Raw genomic sequence first — 20,066 nt, 5'->3', positions numbered from 1 at the left:
GCATCATATGGTGCCATAGGACTATCGGTTGATGCAGGCATCCACCTATTAACATTGTGTAAAGAGATATGTGACATGGTTCTATACAGTGTCACACTCTATCATGACATCGGATGCTCTTGAATGTCCACCTAGGCCAACTCATGAGGAGATTTTGGAGAACCAGCAGGCTGAGGATGACCATGTCACATATGTCTTGCCGATATGTCAGCGGATACAGTCGACTAGGTAGGAGGATTTGGATTTAGGAGTCATTGAGAAGGACGGACCTAAGGTGGTGGCCATCATGCAGATGGTGGTTAGCGACTGCGGTGGGATACAGGAGGCAAATGAGGGGTTATGGGTGAGAATTAGGCATACGTTGTAGGCTATGTTTTTTTTTATTCCAGAACAATTTATGTATTATATTTTACTATTTTCAAAATAACATGCATTTTGTGTTTATTATCGTTTTTTATTTCTTTACATTTTCCATTTGTGTTTTTATTATCGTTTAAATCTAATTTCGTATCAAACTTTGTTGAATTTTTTAAAAAAAATCACTGTCAGGCGTAATTTCAGAGAAGTATCTCCGAAATATATTTTTGACACATTAAAGATACCTTTAGAGATGCACCTATAAAAATACATCTTTCGTGCTGCGTTCGGAGATGCATCTCCGAAAAACAAAATTTTGTTCTCCATTACAAGATGGAAAAAGAAGTTTCCTAATGACAAACAATTTTTTTTTACATTTCTTTTCCTTTAGATCCAATGGACCAATTTGGCATAAGTTCTAATATATCTCATACTTAAAGGATTTATCGTCACACACAACTTGTTGAAGACTTTTTCGAAATATATTCTCTTGAATATGCACTTTCCTTTTTCTTCTTGTCTTTTTTTTTAATAAAAGCTAACATTTACAAACACATGATCACATTGTGTGAACCATTGTCATTACATCTAAGCACAATAGTTAACCATTCAAAGATAGATACTCATCCTTTCTTATTTAAAATTAACTTCTTTTGATCGAGTTTGAGAAGAAAAACACTTTTTTAAAATCGTATGTATTCTGTTGGGTAAAATTAACGATTAGGTAATAAGTTAGTTGATAGTTTATAGCTTATGGTAGATGGCTGATAGCTGATGACCGGTGACGGATAGCTGATAAATTAATTAAAGTGTTTGGTAAAATTAGCGGTTTAACTAACTGATAAATGTGAAATGATATAAAAATATTAATTAATAATTAAACATATATTTAAAATTATTAAAATTTATAAAGATAATAATGTAAGAAAAATGATAAGCTACAAGCTAGGACGCTATTTAAAGTAGCATCTAAAAAATAAGCTATGAATGAATAAAATAAATTATAAACTTATGATGAAAAGATTGTTATCAAACCGATTTTTTATTATCATATGAACCTTATACGTTATATATTCAAAATAGGTCTTACCAAACACAACTTTAAAGTTGTTGAAATTGTATTTTATTTTAGATATAAAATACATTTTTACAAACTTGTCATAGTACAAACTCAAGTTTCTAAAAACTTCATCGATTCTGGTCTGATCATATATTTTTAGTGTATCTCTAACCAAATATCTTTCACTCAATCTTTTGATATTTTTTAACATTCATTTTAGTGGAAGATCTTGTTTTGAAACTTTATTTTTCTAACAATTTAGTCCAGAAGACCCATCATCTAATGCTCAAACATTCACCACTAACACCCAATATTAAATTATTGTTCTTTTATTTCTAAAAAAAAGTTGAAGTGCACACCCATGAATTTCCACCCATATTGTAATTATTGTATTATAGCAATCACAATAAAGATTTTAAAGAAGAAAAAAACAAGTGTGCAAAGTTTTGCAACCATGAATTTCCTCAAACGTATACATCATGTCATATTACTTCCAAAGTTCAAACCCACCATGTTAACACACTGTCATTCTGTCTTTGTTTTACCCCACAAACCTATCAAACACCAATTCAATTCATCAACAAACAAAACATCTTAAATTTATTGCTTTCACTGTCTTCTCTTCTCTTATCACAAAAAACAAAACCTTCTTTCTCTCCAAATTAATTCACACACCCCCAACAATTATTCTTCTCTCAAATGGCTGAAATAGAGCTTAAACTTCAAGCTATAAACAACAAGAAAACCGCAATTTCAAGAAGCTGGATTTTACTTGATCGTGATGGAAGAGACATGGTATTGGATGTGGATAAGTATGCTATTATGCGTCTGGTTGAAATTCACGCAAGAGATCTTCGAATTATGGATCCTCTTCTTTCTTATCCTTCTACCATTCTTGGTAGAGAGAAAGTCATTGTTCTCAATCTAGAGGTAACAGTAACACATCTGTTTCATCTTTCAATCATACCATAAGTTGTGTATAACTTGTTTTGTTTTGTTTTTTTGCAGCATATAAAAGCTATTATCACTGCTGAAGAAGTATTGGTTAGAGACCCAATGGATGAGGAAGTTGTGCCTGTTGTTGAAGAGCTACGAAGAAGGTTACCAGTGAAAGTAAATGTTACTGGTCAAGGACAAGGAGAAGAAGAGTCGTGTGCTCAAGACGGTGGAGAAGAAAATGGTAACTTTTCTTTTGTTTGTCTTAGCGGTGGAGATTTTTATTTTATTTTATTTTATTGTGTGTGATCACAAGAATTATCTATTGGATAGTTTCAACTTCAAGAGTGTTTATTTGTGTTGTAGAATTTCCGTTTGAGTTTCGGGCGTTGGAAGTTGTATTAGAGGCGACTTGTAGTTTCCTTGATGCAAGGACAAGAGAGTTGGAGACTAATGTTTATCCGGCTCTGGATGAACTTACATCTAAGGTGATCAAATTTTACTTTGCATTAAGGATTGTGTCCGTATCTGTGTCGTGTCTGTTATACGTGTCCGTGTCTGTGCTTCGTATATGTTACTTTTCTTCCATTCTACCCTTAAAATTTCATTCTGGTTGATTGACATTTGTGTAACAGATCAGTAGTCGTAATTTGGATAAAGTTCGGAAATTAAAAAGTGCGATGACTAGGTTAACAAATCGTGTTCATAAGGTATGTTTCTTTATACATATAATTGTGCGAATTAATTTAGTATGTTATTGCTTGCACTTACCTATATAAGAACTGCTTTGTAGATTAGAGAGGAATTAGAAAATCTACTTGATGATGATGACGACATGGCCGAACTTTACTTATCAAGAAAGTTATGTGTTTCATCCTCTCCGTCAAGTAGCTCTGAAGGTCCTAATTGGCATCATAGTCCAAATCAAGGTTCAAAAATACACAGATCAAGCCGAGGAAGCGCGGCAACACTTCATGGAGAAAATGATGTTGAAGAGCTTGAAATGTTACTAGAGGTTATTAAATTCTTCGTTTTACTTTTTCCATTCCTAATTTTTGTGCGAAATTCAACTTTTTCTAATAGTGATGGTGCATTAAACCCGAAAATGTTGTTCTTTGCAGGCCTATTTCATACAAATTGATGGTACATTAAATAAATTAACCACGGTAATAACAACCATCAACTAAACTGCGTTTACTCTTAATCTTTCTTACTTGATTATAATTTTGTTCCTGTTTTACACTTTAGGTACGAGAATATATTGACGACACAGAAGATTACATCAACATACAAGTAAGTTTCATGGTCCAAAAAATTTGCACACCATTAATTTTATAGAATAAGTATTAACAACACTTTGTAATTATAATGTATGCAGCTTGATAATCACCGAAATCAACTGATTCAGGTATAACTAAGCCAAAATTTATGTATTAAAAAAAACTATGATAATATTTTATATCCTTATTCTTAATGACATGTGCATTATGCAGCTAGAGTTGTTCCTAAGTTCTGGGACTGTTTGTTTATCAATATATTCACTGGTGGCTGCAATATTTGGTATGAATATTCCATATACATGGAGAGAAGGTCATGGATATGTATTTAAATGGGTACGTAAGTATGCAAAGTCGTCTTAAGTTTTCGGGAAATTTGAATAGTTTACTTACGAATATGACCCTTCAAAAATAAATAGTTTTTTCTATTTTGATTTTTTTTTTTTTTTTGGTTTGAAATTTCAACTTTAGGTGGTGATTCTTACGGGAATGGCTTGTGGAACATTCTTTTTGTCCATAGTATCTTATGCTCGACGCAAAGGTCTTGTTGGATCTTGAAATGAATAAAGATTGATGCTGTTGTTGAGAGTCATCAGAATTTTAAGTCGAAAGTGTATAGAAAGTGGAAATTCAAGTTCAACAATAATACTCCTTGTTTGTTGTACTATCGTGTAATATTTATAATGACATTTATTTGTGTGTTAATAGCTAGCAAGAATTTTGTTTGATAAAGTTGTATGCGTGTTAGTTAAGAAATCTAGATAAATGTAATTAATTAGTGGTAAAATTTTATTTCAAATTTTCGGTTTTCTTGACTAAAGGAAAAAGACTAATAGAATTTCCCCATAGAACTTACGAGTGGGGTGGTATTTAAAATGGGAAATATAATTTCCCACCTAAAATCAGATATATTATTTTATTTTTTTAATGGTTAAGATGAGATAAACAGGTTGCCAATTAGTATCCTTTTATACTAAGAGACAAAAAATTCTATCTCTTATTATGCTGAAAATATTTTTTTAAATATTTTGATGAAAATATTATATAAATAATATTATCTCTCTTCAAGTCTTAGGAGAGCTAGAGTTGATCCAAAAGTGAGACCGTTGAGTTTGTTATGGCAGTTTTGAGTTTTCGATGTGTGGAAAGGAGACTCACCTATAAAGCTAACTCTACAACACTTTAGTCAGTATTTTTTGAGAGTATAAAGTGGTGTTTGAATGAGAGAGTATTTGAATATTTGAGAAACATTATGCTTCCCTCTTTTAATATGAGAAATCATTGGTAATTCATCGTGATTGGCAAAGCGTGGAATATACGTCATACTGTCAGATTGATCTTGATGATTGGTAGGGTGTTCGCGTGAAGCAGTATATGTTCATTGGGAGAAAATATTCTACTTATTCTGCATTATGTGTTCCACTACTCTGTTATTGGGTTTTTGTCTTCCGGGCCTTGTGAACAACCCAAAGCAGTTGCCCCCTAGCCCTTGTTTTTGCTTTGCAGGGCGAGAATTTGTGACGGATATTCTTAATCGTCCACAGAATCAGCGAACGTGGAATCCTTTGATGGGATATTGCCTTACACTAGTCAATAACGATGTTTCTTCTTCTTTAGAGCATTTGAGTGTTTCTTAAACAATTTTTTAGGAAAACTCAGCCGGTGGCGGTGCGTAGTGGATCGTACGATCCTAATGTTTGAATAGGGTATAAAAGGCTTTTGAAGCATATTTTTTACTTTTCCTCTTACTATCAATCTGTAAAAAAAAGCATTTCTTCCTTCTATATCATTTTTCTCTAAGAGCACTCTTATTCTAGTGTTTGATCTAGTTCAGACAAACTCGTTTGTTGACACTTGACTAGCATGTCCAAAATTCTACTTTTTCTCTTATTACATTTTTCTATGATTTCTAGAATAATGAGCATTTGGTTCTTATCCTCTTTCTCGGGAAATTCTTTCAATTGTTGGTTTTTCCTTCTAAGGGCAACAATGTTTGAGCTTGTTTGCTTGCCACATTATACCTTCATTCATCATTATTTTATAACATATTTTAAACATGGAGATTGTGTCAACATCGACCAAGAAGGTTGGAAAAGATATTTCAGTCGACCGGGTGGATTCAGACATACTAGGAACTATTTTTTCTTTTGTTTGTGAATATGTTTTTGACGAAGCTTCAATTGCCATAGGTCATTCAAATGACTGGGGAGTGTTTTCCCCAGATGGAGATAAGAGGGTTTGTAGCCAATATGATGGTGTGATATCCCCTTTCATGAATTATTATTCTCCCTCATAGACTATCATCTTCCTTTCAATGAATTTGAAGACATCATATTGAACCATTCGTTGATTTCCCCTTTGCAGTTACATCTAGTAAGATGGGCATGTTTTAAAGTTTTCTTGCACTAGTATTAATACACGGGGGTTGGGCGATTGTGAAGTTTTTCTTTCATCTTTTTAAAACCCATAACAACTCAAACTATGTGAACAGTTCCAGTTTTCTTTCCTTGAGGCAAAACATTAGGTACTTCAAGACCTATTATGGCAGTGTGAAAAAATTCGAGGATAGCTTCTACCTGGTTACTCCTCTTAATGAAGAAGCACATGCAAAGATCTAAAATTTTGAACTTGATCCTCCACCGGTGTGCACAAACGTCTTTCGTAAGTATTGGACTCAGAGTTAGTTCTTAATGGGGGTTTGATCTTATGTTTACGATAAGGGGGCCTACCTTAGGAAAAGTTGTACTTGAAGAACCAGTTGGTGGCTTTCTATAAGGAGCTTGTCTACGTTAGTGGTGTCATCCCATCGTCGCGATTGAAAAGATAAATCCAAGCTTATTAGTTGATGGGTGCCAAATAGGAGAAAGAAAGGAAGAAAATCTTTGGTGAGTGATACAAGTGCTTTATTCTCCCAATTTTATTTTCTTGAACCACCTTACTTTTGATGTCTCATCTGTTGATCGTGTAGATGTGATGAAGAGCGAAGATGTAATGTAGAGGAATAGGAAGGAGATTCAGGCTTCTTCTCTTTTAACCGACACTTTGAGTACCCTCTATACTAGGGGAGCTTCTACCTCAAGTACACTCGTTGTTACTCCTTCTGGTTTTGTTTCTTGCTGTTTACCGTGAAAATTGGTAAACAAACGCTAGTCTTCCAAAAACAAGAATCTTTGGTTACTCACATGATTGACTAGATTGATTCTAAAACATGTGTTTTATATTTCAAAATTTGTTCTTGATAATGGAGAACACTTCAACTATGTTCATGTTCTTATTAAAATGTTTGTTTCGATCTACTTAACTCTTTAAAGTAATGGTGAAACTTGTAAAGAAAGTAAAGTAAAGGCAATTGCAAGAATATAAATTCTGGGAATGATAAGTTATATAAAACTGTAAAAAGAAATAAAATGATGTTTACACGTACATTCTCATAAGACTCTTTTCTCAACACGCAGATACTTTGAGTTTTTTTAGTGAGATTTGGTACACAAAATGAACATACCAATCCTAAATGCTAAGACTCATATATATATATATATATATATATATATTAATTGGAGATAACCTTTTCTAATAATCCTTTGTTTAGAATATGCCACGTTTCGCTCGGCATGCCTTCCTTTCTCCCTGAAGCTCCACGCGTCTTTTGGTGAAACATATAAGGACGAAAGGCAGTTACATCTCCGTTCAAACTCAAACGCTATGTCGAATGCTCCTTTTCGTCTAACCAACTACAAAACTTAGAAAATATTTCTAAGTCCATGTGCAACACTTCCCTCTATAAGGAGTGACTTCAACATGACTTCAGCAAACATGTTGTTTCATCAGACTCATAATATCTTTAAAAGATATTTTCTTTCTTTCATTAATAATCATGGTGTCAAAAACTCCAGCTAACACCAGTCAAGTTGTTCAGACTACTCCTCCCTCTATTCATATGGAAGGGTGAGTCTCTCTTAACTAGGCAGTGGTAGATGAAGTCTTACCCCCTCTGTGGTAGGAGGGCGAGGAAGGATAGATATTAATAATATTGAGGGGTAAGATTGATATTAATTTTTTAAAATTTGTTACAAACTACAGGAAATTCATAAGTTAATTGTTTACCCATAATATTACATTGTTTACACAGAATATTTCTGTAAATATATATATATATATATATATATATATATATATATATATATATATATATATATATATATATATATATATATATATATATATATATATATATATATATATATATAAAACAAATTTTGAATCTGATTCATCGTCGTCACTGTTGGTGAATATCAGATGTTGGATCGTCGTTTTATTGAAATGTTAGGGAATGTTGGATACACTACATTCCAGATCCCTTTTGAATTTATTTGTTTTCGATGTAAAACAATAAAGTGGTTAATTAAATGAATGAATATATGATTATTGAAGAACACCGTAAAAAAATTGACTATAGAAGAACACAAACCTTAAACACAATTTATTTTCTACTCTTACAATCTATCGTAGAGAACTTTACCGAGTTTTTTACGCTTCAAAGGTTTCATATTATATGTTTCATTAACAATTATTGATATTCAGAATGATGTTATAATGGATGTCAATTAGGTTTCACGTGGATCACTAATGGAAGTGTCTTGAGCGTTCATACTCATGAAATAGACGACACCCATTTGTTTCAGGACGATGATCAATATTATCAATTATCACGTCAAAATAATACTCCCAGTTTATGACAAAAGCTGAGGTAAAAGGTGTATACTTTTTTTCTTTAATATTATATTTTTTACATATAATATTAAATTAAATTATTACAACAAATGTAATGTTATCATAGTAGTTGTTGTTCTTGAAGAATAACACATCTTTGCTCTAATCTAGATCATGTTGGATACATTTTATGCTCTTTATTTTAAAGTTCTATGGACTACATGCAATCAACTTTTAAAGAGCTATCTACTCCAAGTAAGGAAATATTAGTTCCAAACATTGGAAATGTTTTTTCTACACTTGCAATCCATCATTGATCGAGAATTTTTCCAAGCTTTTTTATATTCCAAAATTTTATTGTCTTCGGCAAATGCTAATGTTTTCACAAGAAAGATATATAGTGGTGGATGTAGATAGTTTATTGTTGATTGATATCTTGCCAATATCTTGAGCTTTGTTTCTTTAAGAATGTAGAGTAGAGATTCATTGTTTTAGCTCTGTAACATATTCCATCGGTTATTAAAAAAACGAGGGGAAACAAATTTTCTATTTTAAATAAAAAATAAAATAAATTAAGTAAGCCCCTCGATTTTAGGATAAAACCAAGGTGAATAATATATATTTTTAAACATTACACTATTTACACATAATATTAAAAAGTTCATATTCATCATCATCCCTATAATTCCAAATTTTGTTACATATATTTTTTCAAAGGTTGAACATCCTTCTTTGTTTAACATGGAAGCATGAATGATTTTCTGCATTTGCAATCTATCATAGGGAAATTTTCCAACATTTTTTAACAGAGATTTGTTCCAAAAATACAACATCACCACCATCATGTGAGATAGATTGCAAGGGCAGAAAAATATTTTATTCAAGGATAGAAGAACATTGAAGATTTTTGCTGTCTTGCAACCCATATCAAAGAATGATGTGTACTAGTTTAGGGTGGCAACATATAAGTTAGGATTAGGGTAAAATTTATTTAACAAGTGCTTTTATAATAAAATCTTATTATGTTATCCATCAGTTTTTATGGACACCGAAGGGATAGATCATTTAGTATTCACTTATAAACAAATAAAAATATTAACTGCAATAGCTGGGATTCTAAACGTGCCCTGATTTATTTTTCCTCTCGGTTTTATTAAAAACAGAGAGAATATGTTGTTTTTATTTTTATAAAAAAATAAAACATGGCGCACCTTGGCATAATACCTCGTTTTTTTTTCTGGCTGAGGTGAACGCTTTGCCATAAAAGAACGTTAGTTTTTATAGTGAAATAATATCCAACAGATTTTGCATCAATTCTTGTAGAAATCAGATCAAATTTTCATGAAAAAATCTCAGAAGAATTATGTTGTATAAGGAGCTTTTTCCTAGCTTAAAAGACACACAGATTATACATTGAAGATCTATAGAGTTTAGGATTCAAAAGAGTCTTTGTTATTTTTATGTACACCATTATGTTTCAGTAACTTGACATAGTATGTTTACCTAGTTGAGTTGTAAGATCCAACATCATTCATAGTTTTGATTGAGGTTAATCACTAGGGTTTAGTGATTGTAAGTCCAAACACTTGGGTTAGTGTTTGTGAGAAAGTGAGAGAGATTCTCATATTTAGGAGGATACCTAAATAGAAATTCATTAAGTAGTGTTAGGAAAAGCATAGGACAATATAGGGTTTCTTGTTTCTTGTAAGAGTGATGATATTAAGCTACAAATAGTGAATTTCCTTTTTTAGGTTAGAAGCCACCCTCCAGACGTAGATACATGTTGCATCGAACTAGGTTACCAATAATATTTTTATTTATTTCTTTTATGCTCCATCATATTGTACAAGTGTTGTTGTCATACTGGTGTAACTTGTTGGACCCGCTGTTCCAACATCGCGTTGACATATATCCCCTAATGAACAAAATTTCAGTGACATAAGAAAAACTAGGTACCTAACTCCAAAGGTTTAAGCCTATTATACCAAATGATCCAACCTTAACATAAGTTATATTACAACCTTGAAAACACTTTGAAAATGTGTGTTTAAATATGACTTTAATTACTTTTGTTAGAAATCTTGCAAACTTATGATTAAATGCTTTTGTACGTTGATTGTGTGATTACCTTGTCAATTCCAGTAAACAAAGGTGAGATGAGAGACAAGTTGAGTACATGTGACGTTGGAAGAACTTTTTGGAATTATTTGGATTGAAGTAGGGAACAAACGTGTTGATCATAAAAGAAAAAACAAAGATAAAGGTGATATTCATTGGTAAGAGTAAGCATTTTCTTTCTGATAAAAATTTTAGTTTACAAGAAAGTTACTTGAGGACAAACAACATAGTAAGTTTGGGGTTATGATGACACTTTATCATTACGTAATACTTGCGAGTATTTTCGACAGAGTTGGTGGAGTAATGATCAAGAACCAAGCTAAAATGATGAAGAAAGAAGAAAAATTGCCAAAGGTGAAGGATTTGGGGACTTAGAAAAAATACGAAGAAAAAGGAAGAAAACCCAATGTTTTGCCCTTAGATTTCTGGCGACCGCGATGCTCTCATCATGAGCACAATAATAAAGTATCACGATCACGATACAAGTTAATGCGATCATGATTAAGCTGAAACCTATCACATTTTGTTAATTTAAATAGAAAAGAAATGGAACTTTTTTAGGGTTCTAAATTTATGCGAGAAAGTGATGGAAAGGATGTTTCCAGTAAGAATTTGGAGTACTTAGGAGTCATTGAAGACATATTTCTTCATTGATTTTCATGTACTCTTCATATCAACTCACAGTATTTCATTGTTTAACTATGAGTAGCTAGATTCCTTTGGTTAGCTCTTTGAAGATGAACATAATTGTACTCGATTGATTCATATGATTATTTGATATTATTTGAATATTTTGAATTTATAATCATTATTCAATTGTTATTATTCTTAATGCTCTTTGTGGCTTGAGAATTAACGCACGTAGACCACTTAATTTTACTTTGAATTCGCATAAGGAATTAGTGAGTCGTACACTAAGGAATTGGGTACAATGGTATTGTCAATTCATCGTAAAAATCTAGAGTCATTTCTATTCATGTAATGCACAATCATCAACAGGGGAAAATTAGGGGATTCAAATAAGATCCAATCGCCTTCGCATTATTGTATCTTTTATGAGTTCTATTTGTGTAATTAATTTTCCATAAACCAATCTAAAACCCTGCATATTTACTTAAAATTGCACGATTACATCCTTGTTTAAATTTACAATCCCTATGGTAACGAACTTACTTTTATTACTTCAACCGTATTAGTCCACTTGCTAAAAAAAGTCATCATTCTTCAAAGCTCCACACATGATGGACTCACCCATCTTTAGGGGTGTTAAAAAAAACTAGTTTTCCATTATTGACCCAGAACCAAACTATTTTAAAAAGTCCAATCCATTTATGAAAAAAAAACATATTGGATCCAAAAGCAATAAACCGGGTACCATTCATTTTTAAACTGGATCATTTTATCAATGAAACAATTAACGACGCAAACAACACCCAATTTTCTATTTTCTTGATTCAGTCATCATCAATACATCAACGAAGTAAACAACATGCAAGCCTGTGTGGTAGTTTTCATCCATTACTCACTTCAAATTTGTTGAGTTTAACGGCGGCGTAAATGAAAGCGATGAAATTCAACGGTGCTCACAAAAACGATGGCGGTAGTGTTCATGAAACCGACGAAATTCAATGGCAGCCTCTTAGAAACGATGGTGGGGGTGTTCACGGATCCGGCAATCGGCGCTCACAGGAACCACCATAGAAATCATGGTGGTGGTGTTCACGGAACTAGGAATTCATCGGTGCTCACATAACAGAAGATGATGGTGATGCTCACAAACATGATGAAATTCATCGCGACATTCACGGAAACAACAATGACGAAGGTGTTCACGGAACCAAGGAATACGTGGTTTGAATGAAATTTGGGTCTTAATCAACACCAATTTTAAACCAACCGAATCCAAACTACATAAACCGTTTATATGAAATAATGGATTGGTTTTTAAACCTTAACCAAAAAAATGGTTTGGTTTATATGGTTTGGTTTATATGGTTCGGTTACCATGCACAAGTAGACATGGCAATAAAACCCAGACCCACGGGTACCCACCCGAATTCGCCCCGAAGTTGACGGGGAAAATCCGTTTTGACTGGGTTTGGGTTCAGGTTTGGGTTTTCTCCGATTAGAAAACATGGGGATGGGTCGGGTAATGGGGACACTAGTACCCACCCCGAACCCGTCCCCGAACCCGCCCCGTTTATTTCAATATGTACATATTATTTATATTTCATAATTTATATTATTAAATATGTGGCTAATGTTTTAATAATTTGATTTGTATTTATTATTTTAAATATTTGAAATATATGTATGAAATTTTTTGAGATTGTTTTATTTTGTTATTTATAATGTAATTTGATTTTTGAAAAAGTCAATATTTTTATTAAAAAAATTGTTTTTACAAAATACATGGTAGCGGGGATACCCGAACCCAACCCGAACCCGTTAAGGACGGATTTGGGTTTTAATTCCCCATCCCCATTTGGGTTTGGGGCGGGTAACAGGGATTGATTGGGAATTCGGGTTTGGGTTTGGGGGAGGTAAAAACCGTCTCCGACCCGACCCGTTGCCATGTCTATGCACAACCCTACCCATCCAGGACTCGCCATTTTAGTCCTCATACTTGAGGGACTATCAACTATTATACCTTGACTTAACCACATCGCCCTTTTAGAAATCATGCTTAAGGGATTATGAACTGTGACAACTTTACATGGCCCTCAAAGAGGTTAGTTCATCACACATTTAAACCAGAAATGATGTAGGGGGAGATTTGGCGTGAAAGAGCGAGATCATGTAAAATCGTCCGATCTAAACATATTGTTTGATCCAGACATATACACGCCTCAGTCACGTAATATCATCTAATCCAATCTAATATTTATAGCTCAATATATCCTAACTCTTAAACATAAAATGAGGTATCAAAAATCACGTACTAGGAAACACACTTGAAGTAACCACTATTCCAACAAAATATCTGCATCCCCTCTTAAGGGAGGAGGACTAAATCTAAATCCTCATATTCTCACAATCTTAAGAGAGGAAGACAAATGAAATTAGTAGTTACTTTGAGACCAATTTTCAAAGTAGTAAAAAAGAGTAATTAATTAAAGTTGTTAAAACTTAAAAGTTTGGACCCTATTGAGTGACACCACACGCCGCCTAGCACCGCGCATATCCACCTCGGCGCACGTTATCAAATTCCCAACTTCCTAGCTGTCGTTAGTTGAAATATGTAACATAAGTTCCCAAATATTTTATTTAAAAACAAAAAACAAAAAACCAAAAGCTAAATAAAAAAAATAAAAAATAAAAAATAAAAAATAAAAGAAGACAGAAGAAAGAAGAGAGAGAGAAAGGAGTTGGGTTTGTTTTTGGTTCATGCTCTTTTCCACGAACAGGTCCTCTCGATTCAGATCATCCTCAACTCAACCGCAGTCTCTCTTTTCTTTTCCCAAATCCATCATAACCCACGTCAAATCTTTACCAATCTCACCCTCTCATTTTCTATTCACACCCCCTAAATCCAAAACCCAATCATTTTCTCCGATCAGGTTCTTCCATTCTTCTACTCTCATTCTACACACAATCTTATTCCACTTTCTTCTTTCTTTCTCTCACATACTTTGTTTCTCTTCAATTAATGCAGGTCACGATTCCGTCCAAAATGAACGTAAAATTCGACGGTGTTGTAGAGATATAGCATGCAGTAACTGAAATTACGTGTTGAGTGTGAGCGAGAAGGAGAAAGAAGGTAAACAAGATCGTGAGAATCTTCAAGTATGACGAATCAAGTTGTGCGAGTCAAGAGAGCGACGATTGCAGCATGCATGACTTGCCCACTCTGTAACAAGCTATTCAAACAAGCTACAACTATATCTGAATGTCTTCACACGTGTAAGCCCTTTCGATCTCTTTCAATCCCGTTTCTAATTCATCTGATTTTTCATATTTTCTAACTTTTTGCATTATCCATTGTTTGGGTTTTTGCCTCTTTCACTATTCATCCAGATTCATAATTTCATTCGGTAAAAAAATACTATTTTTTTATTTCTCTCTCTTTATATTATTATTCATGATGTTATTCAGAATCCAGAAACATTGTTGTTCGGATTGGTTAAGTATTATTCAGTAGTTTTTGTTGTCTGTGTTTTGCACTTGTGTTGTGTTGTTCCATTAATGTCCTAGGTGGAAAGTTGTTTGAACTTTTTACTACAATAACAACTATTCAGTTACTAAAATTCATAGCTTCTACCTAGTTTTTCACCGCATGCAATAACACAAGTAACAGCATTATTATTATATCATGTGTTTTTTCTTATACATTTCGGTTTGTTTATTTGTCATTTAAAGTTTAATTGATGTTTTGATAAGCTATTTATGATGATATAGCTATTTGTTGACTAGAATTTTCTGTCTACTTTTTTGAGCTAAAAGTTATATTATTTGTATTCAGTTTGCAGGAAGTGCATTTATGACAAAATTACTGATGAAGATTTGGAATGCTGTCCAGAATGCAACATTGATTTGGGCTGTGTTCCACTTGAGAAACTAAGGTCTGCATTCTCCGTCTTTGACCGATTTTCATCTCGTTCTTATTCTCTGAAATGTATGGATTTAACTATATATGCATGTTGTGACATGAGTGGTTTTGTAAGGATGATAAAATGACTTTCGGCTTTATGCTATGTTGGTGCTATCAAGATTATATCATTTTGTTGCCTTATATCATAATAATGCATGCATGTGGATGGGGAGTTATAATGATTTGCATGATAATGTATATATACAATAATGCTGGTTTACTTTCAATGCTTTTCATGACAAATATTTCACATGTTTAATAGTATATAGCATATTTAATGTAGATTGTTTTAAGACATGCAAAATCAGAAATTAATGTAATGAATAACTGTAACAGAAATTAATGTTTGAATTGCTGCATGCTAAGTTACAACATTGATTTCGGATTATCAGGCCGGACCATACTAAGCAAGATGTAAGGGCCAAAATTTTCCCGTTAAAGGGAAGAAAAGTGAAAGAACCTGAAGTTGTCGCGGCTTCAGTACCATTGCCAGCTAAGAGAAAAGAGAGATCTCTTTCATCTTTGGTGGTCAACACACCAAGGGTATCGGCACAATCAACCATGACAGGAAGAAGAACGAAACCTACAAGAAAGGCTAGCAGTCTGCAGTCCTCTAGTTTTTCATTTGAAAAGCCGATTAAGAAAGAGGAAGCATTATTGGACGACCGTCTCGGGAGTTCAAGCTCACCTGAAACTTCAAATAAGTTGCGCCAGAGCAATGGACAGGTAACAGAAGACACGGTCTAGCTCTTCACTGTGTGCTCACTATATGTTATCGTGTCTCCTTGTTTTATTGTGTAGCGCAGATACTTCCGATTGAAGGCGTGGCCAATGTCCGACATGTGTGTCAGACACTAACATATGCTGTTACATTTGATCAAATATTTTGCGTTCTCAAATTATTGCCGGTCTCAATGTTTCATATTTATTCATTTGATTTTGCAGATACTAGCACTAGTTTACCTATATTCTTATGCTTGAACTTTTACTTGATGCAGAGTGAGGGTAGTCAATCCACGCCAAATAAAGAAACAGAGAATGGTGCTGAAACATATGATGCAAAGTTGGATCTTTGGAAACCGCTGAATTGTTTAGTGGAGGTCGCAAGCAGGACTAAATCTTTCAAGTCTAATACACAAGGTTCCACTGCTAAACTTGAACCCATTCAAGTAAATGAAAGTGAGTCTCAAGTGCAAAAAATCAAAAATAAGGAAAATAAACGCAAGGCAAAAGCTGAGGGTGAAAAAATTAGCCCTTTTCCAGTTTCTTCAGACACAGCAAAACCCAATAAATTGCGCAGAGTACGCAGGAAAAAGGAAACTTTTGGAGAATCTGGCATATCACCCCAAGCTGTGGTGGATTCTACCAGCAATAAACTCTTTATGAGCGGTCCAATTTGGTTCTCCTTAGTAGCTTCTGAAAACCAGTAAGATATCATCTTTGAAACTTAAATTGATAACTTATAATCTTATATCATGCAATCGTGTGCATATTATGTTCTATAAGTCCACTTTTAGGACATTGAAAGATTGTGTACTAATTTTAGATTAATGTTTCAGGGAAGGAGATGCACCCTTGCCACAAATTCCTGCAAGCTATCTGAGAATAAAGTAGGTTCCTTCAGAATTTTTGAACGTTGAGTATTGATTCTGTTAATTAGATAAGTGTCAATTTTTTCATGCTTAAAAATTGAAATTTTATACATGGAGCGACACATAACGCCATATTTTTTTGAATAATATATATGTGAATTTAATGGATTATATCTATAAGCGAAAACTATCTATATATAGTAAATTTTAAGCAATATATTGAATGACTGAAGAAGGAATCACTTACTTTGACCTTGCATTGGTTGTGCATCTGAATATCACAATCTCTTAGCATTCCGTAATTTATCTAAGAGAATACAATTTTTGACATCTTATATACCTATATGCAATAATCAACACATAGTATCTATGTCTTATCGATATTTATCTATTGTAAATTTAGAGATATCTCTTTATTAGTCTTTCAATTTTCGTTTGTTTTTTCACTCCAATGCGCAATGTAGACTACTTTTGTATGTGTGACAATTGTACGCTGAGGAAATACATAAGGTACCTTAGCATAGGGAAAATAAAATGGTAAAACAGAAGATCAATATCAAAGACCTATCTCAATAAAGCGGTATGAATATGTGAATTTGAAGTTACACATATGCTTTCAAGAAACCAGAATTGCATCTCAATGATTTTTTTCACATCAATAAATATTGCAGTTAGAATATGATTGCTCTCTGGATTAATATTTTATTGTAATTCATTCAGCTATACCATGCTGAAGGGTTATGTGTTCATAATTAAATGGTTTTTGCTCGCTATTGAATGACAGAAACATAAATCATGTCTAACATAATATCTCTTGTATTTGCCACAGGGATGGAAGCGTACCTGTCTCGTTCATCCAAAAATACCTAATGAAGAAACTAGATCTGACGAGTGAAACTGAGGTAACTCCAATTCATATGTAGCTTAAAGACATTGGTGTATTAGGGAATAACATGATCTTGAATATTTTAGTTTTTACATATGTAAAATACGTATTAGGTAAGAACTCTTGGTTATCGAATGAAAAAAATATCAGCAACCCTCTTGTTAACATTTTTATTGTGTGAATTTCACCTAATAAGAATGTTAAGTGGATGCCTCATCTTATAAAATAAGAACATTAATTACAATTATTTGATCTACATTAAACAATTTAGATTATATTATTTATGAGAAATCTCACATATAACTTTTATTAATTACGAGAGAAGATCGCATGAGATTTGTAACTAACCATGTAATCTAAACCGTCAATATTAATTTAATGATTCTAATTCAATATTATCGCTTCTCACGATAATCAAGTGTTCTCACTCACTACCCGTTCTCAACACATGTTGCCTCACTCTTTGGTTAATTTATTGTGCAGATTGAAATTAAATGTATGGGACAACCAGTGCTCCCTACACTGAAACTACATAGTTTGGTTGAATTGTGGCTGGATTCTACAGCATCCGCATCAGACCGAATTCCAGCGATTATTGGGTCCTCAGCAAAGGATTTTGTCATGGTTCTAGCCTATGCTCGGAAGACTCCACACCCTTGATCACGGTTACACACCTTGGAACTTTTCGTCGCTGTATCATCACATTTTAAAATCTCATAATTTATTTATATAGAAATTCATCCTTCTCCATTAAAACAAACCCCTTTTCTGCCATAAGTTTAGAGTATCCTGATCCGGTTGATCGTTGTAATGATCATTACATTTACATCCTGATTTTTTGAAGACTTTCTTCTTATTAAATTGTCTTGTTATTCCAATAAATTGGAGTGCCCATGCGGATTAGGTAGCTACAGGCAACAATACTCATCAGAAGATATGATTTGTTGCGAATTTTGACATTTGAATGAAGAGTATTTTTGTTTTTTTCCCCAAAATATGATATGAATGATTTATGCAGGCCAACAAGTTGAGCCAAATGGGTGAAGAACTTATGCAGCCATATCACTGATATCACTGAACTCAATGCCAGCCATATCACTGATATCAGCCTTTTGTACTGAAAAGCTATAAAAGTAAATGCAAGATCGTGCTGTCTGGTCAAAAGTTCATATGAAATGTTGGCTTTCCATGGTTCTCTTTTTTGCTTTATCCTATTGTTTGGCACTTACGTTATTGGTTGGTAAGCATGAGAGAATTTGTTTTAAAAAAGAAATGTTTCTTCAAACAAAAATTTGGGATTTAACTATCCAATCCGACATTTAGTTGAATGATTTATCTTAATTAAATAGAAAAGATTATATTACAGGATGAATGATTCACCTCAATCTATTTTAATATATAAAAATGAATTACCACCAATTTCCCTTAATTACCCTAATGACAAACAATTAAAGATGGTTTTGCATACCCTGAGCGTAATTTTACATTTAATCATGATTACATTCCAACAGTTTATTTAATGCAAAAGTTCAGTATTGGAATATGTAAAAACCTGCACAACTAATAATCATTACATTCCAACAACTAATTTAATGCAAATCTTTTTTATTGGAATATGGAAAATATGCACTACGTTCTATGCCACTCATCTAATTAATTTAATTTTTTTATTAGAATATTGCAGCAGCCAAATTAATTATTTCATTGGAATATCAAATAAACTAAATTTTTGGGTATCATTATTCTCCCTCTATATATTCCAAACAATATCAAATAAACTATTGAGATTCACACGACAATAACAATATTTTCCTTCTCTCTTCCATTTTATCTCCATCCTCTCTCCTTGGCCGTCAAACCCTAAAATAAACGGCTTCCACCTTTAGATTCGCTTCACTCCCTCTTCGAAACCCATTTTTTCCCATCAACTTTTTAAACGTAGAAAAATTGAAACCCTTGCACTTCTTTCGTCCTCCTTGCTTTTTCCTTCATCATTGAAAGACAAATCTTTCATCTTCACTTCATCTTCCACTCTTCTTTTTTTTTTGTTTGAAAAAATTATCTCAATACGGTATGCTTCTTCCTTCATCTTACACTTTTTTGTTTTTCATCAATCATGGTATTTGATATCCTTTTCCAAAACTCACCAACCACATAAAAATCCTCAATAAGCAACAACACAACATAACTATAAGAAGAGTTTTCCAGCAGTAGAAGAGAGAATCAATGAACAAAAGTAAATAAGGAATCAAAATATAGTATCCGTCAAGCTTCGATTTTGTTACCAGAGAAATTATCATCTTCGTAGGTAACCTTTTTTTGCTCCATTTTCAATGATGTTGATGTTGTAAAACGTTTTTCCCTTTTAATTGTTGTTTCTTGATGTTTATTCCGAGCGGTTTTAGGATTTTAGGGTTTGTTTTCTTGAATCGATTTGTGCGTATGGTTTGTTGTCCATAAATTCTGGGATGAGATTCAGATTGGGGTTTGAGTTTGAGGGAATTTGTTTTTGGTATGTTTCAATTGTGTTTGGATGGAA

At 33.1% G+C, this 20,066-nt stretch overlaps 2 protein-coding genes across 3 annotated transcripts; both read left to right on the top strand.

Moving 5' to 3' along the window:
* Nucleotides 1-1,844: 1,844 nt before the first annotated feature.
* LOC131612464 (magnesium transporter MRS2-I-like) lies at nt 1,845-4,429 on the top strand. Its single transcript, XM_058884259.1, has 10 exons — nt 1,845-2,347; nt 2,426-2,597; nt 2,720-2,841; nt 2,989-3,063; nt 3,147-3,368; nt 3,475-3,519; nt 3,602-3,646; nt 3,732-3,761; nt 3,847-3,966; nt 4,102-4,429. The coding sequence occupies exons 1-10, from the start codon at nt 2,117-2,119 to the stop codon at nt 4,186-4,188; spliced, it is 1,149 nt and encodes a 382-aa protein (XP_058740242.1). The 5' UTR covers nt 1,845-2,116; the 3' UTR covers nt 4,189-4,429.
* Nucleotides 4,430-13,776: 9,347 nt separating this feature from the next.
* Nucleotides 13,777-18,826, top strand: LOC131610118 (E3 ubiquitin protein ligase DRIP2-like). Of its 2 annotated transcripts, XM_058881990.1 has the most exons (9): nt 13,777-14,018; nt 14,114-14,361; nt 14,921-15,020; nt 15,442-15,775; nt 16,048-16,475; nt 16,609-16,659; nt 17,471-17,543; nt 18,011-18,192; nt 18,546-18,826. In XM_058881990.1, the coding sequence occupies exons 2-8, from the start codon at nt 14,247-14,249 to the stop codon at nt 18,185-18,187; spliced, it is 1,278 nt and encodes a 425-aa protein (XP_058737973.1). In that variant the 5' UTR covers nt 13,777-14,018; nt 14,114-14,246; the 3' UTR covers nt 18,188-18,192; nt 18,546-18,826. The 2 variants fall into 2 exon arrangements, with proteins under 2 accessions (XP_058737973.1, XP_058737972.1); XM_058881989.1 differs by lacking the exon at nt 18,546-18,826 and having other exon boundaries at nt 13,778-14,018; nt 18,011-18,388.
* The last annotated feature ends 1,240 nt before the right edge of the window (nt 18,827-20,066 follow it).

Source organism: Vicia villosa, linkage group LG6 (genome assembly GCF_029867415.1).
Source record: "Vicia villosa cultivar HV-30 ecotype Madison, WI linkage group LG6, Vvil1.0, whole genome shotgun sequence".
NCBI lineage: Eukaryota > Viridiplantae > Streptophyta > Magnoliopsida > Fabales > Fabaceae > Vicia > Vicia villosa.
The sequence above is the reverse complement of the archived record's forward strand: the minus strand, read 5'-3'. Positions and strand labels throughout refer to the sequence as shown.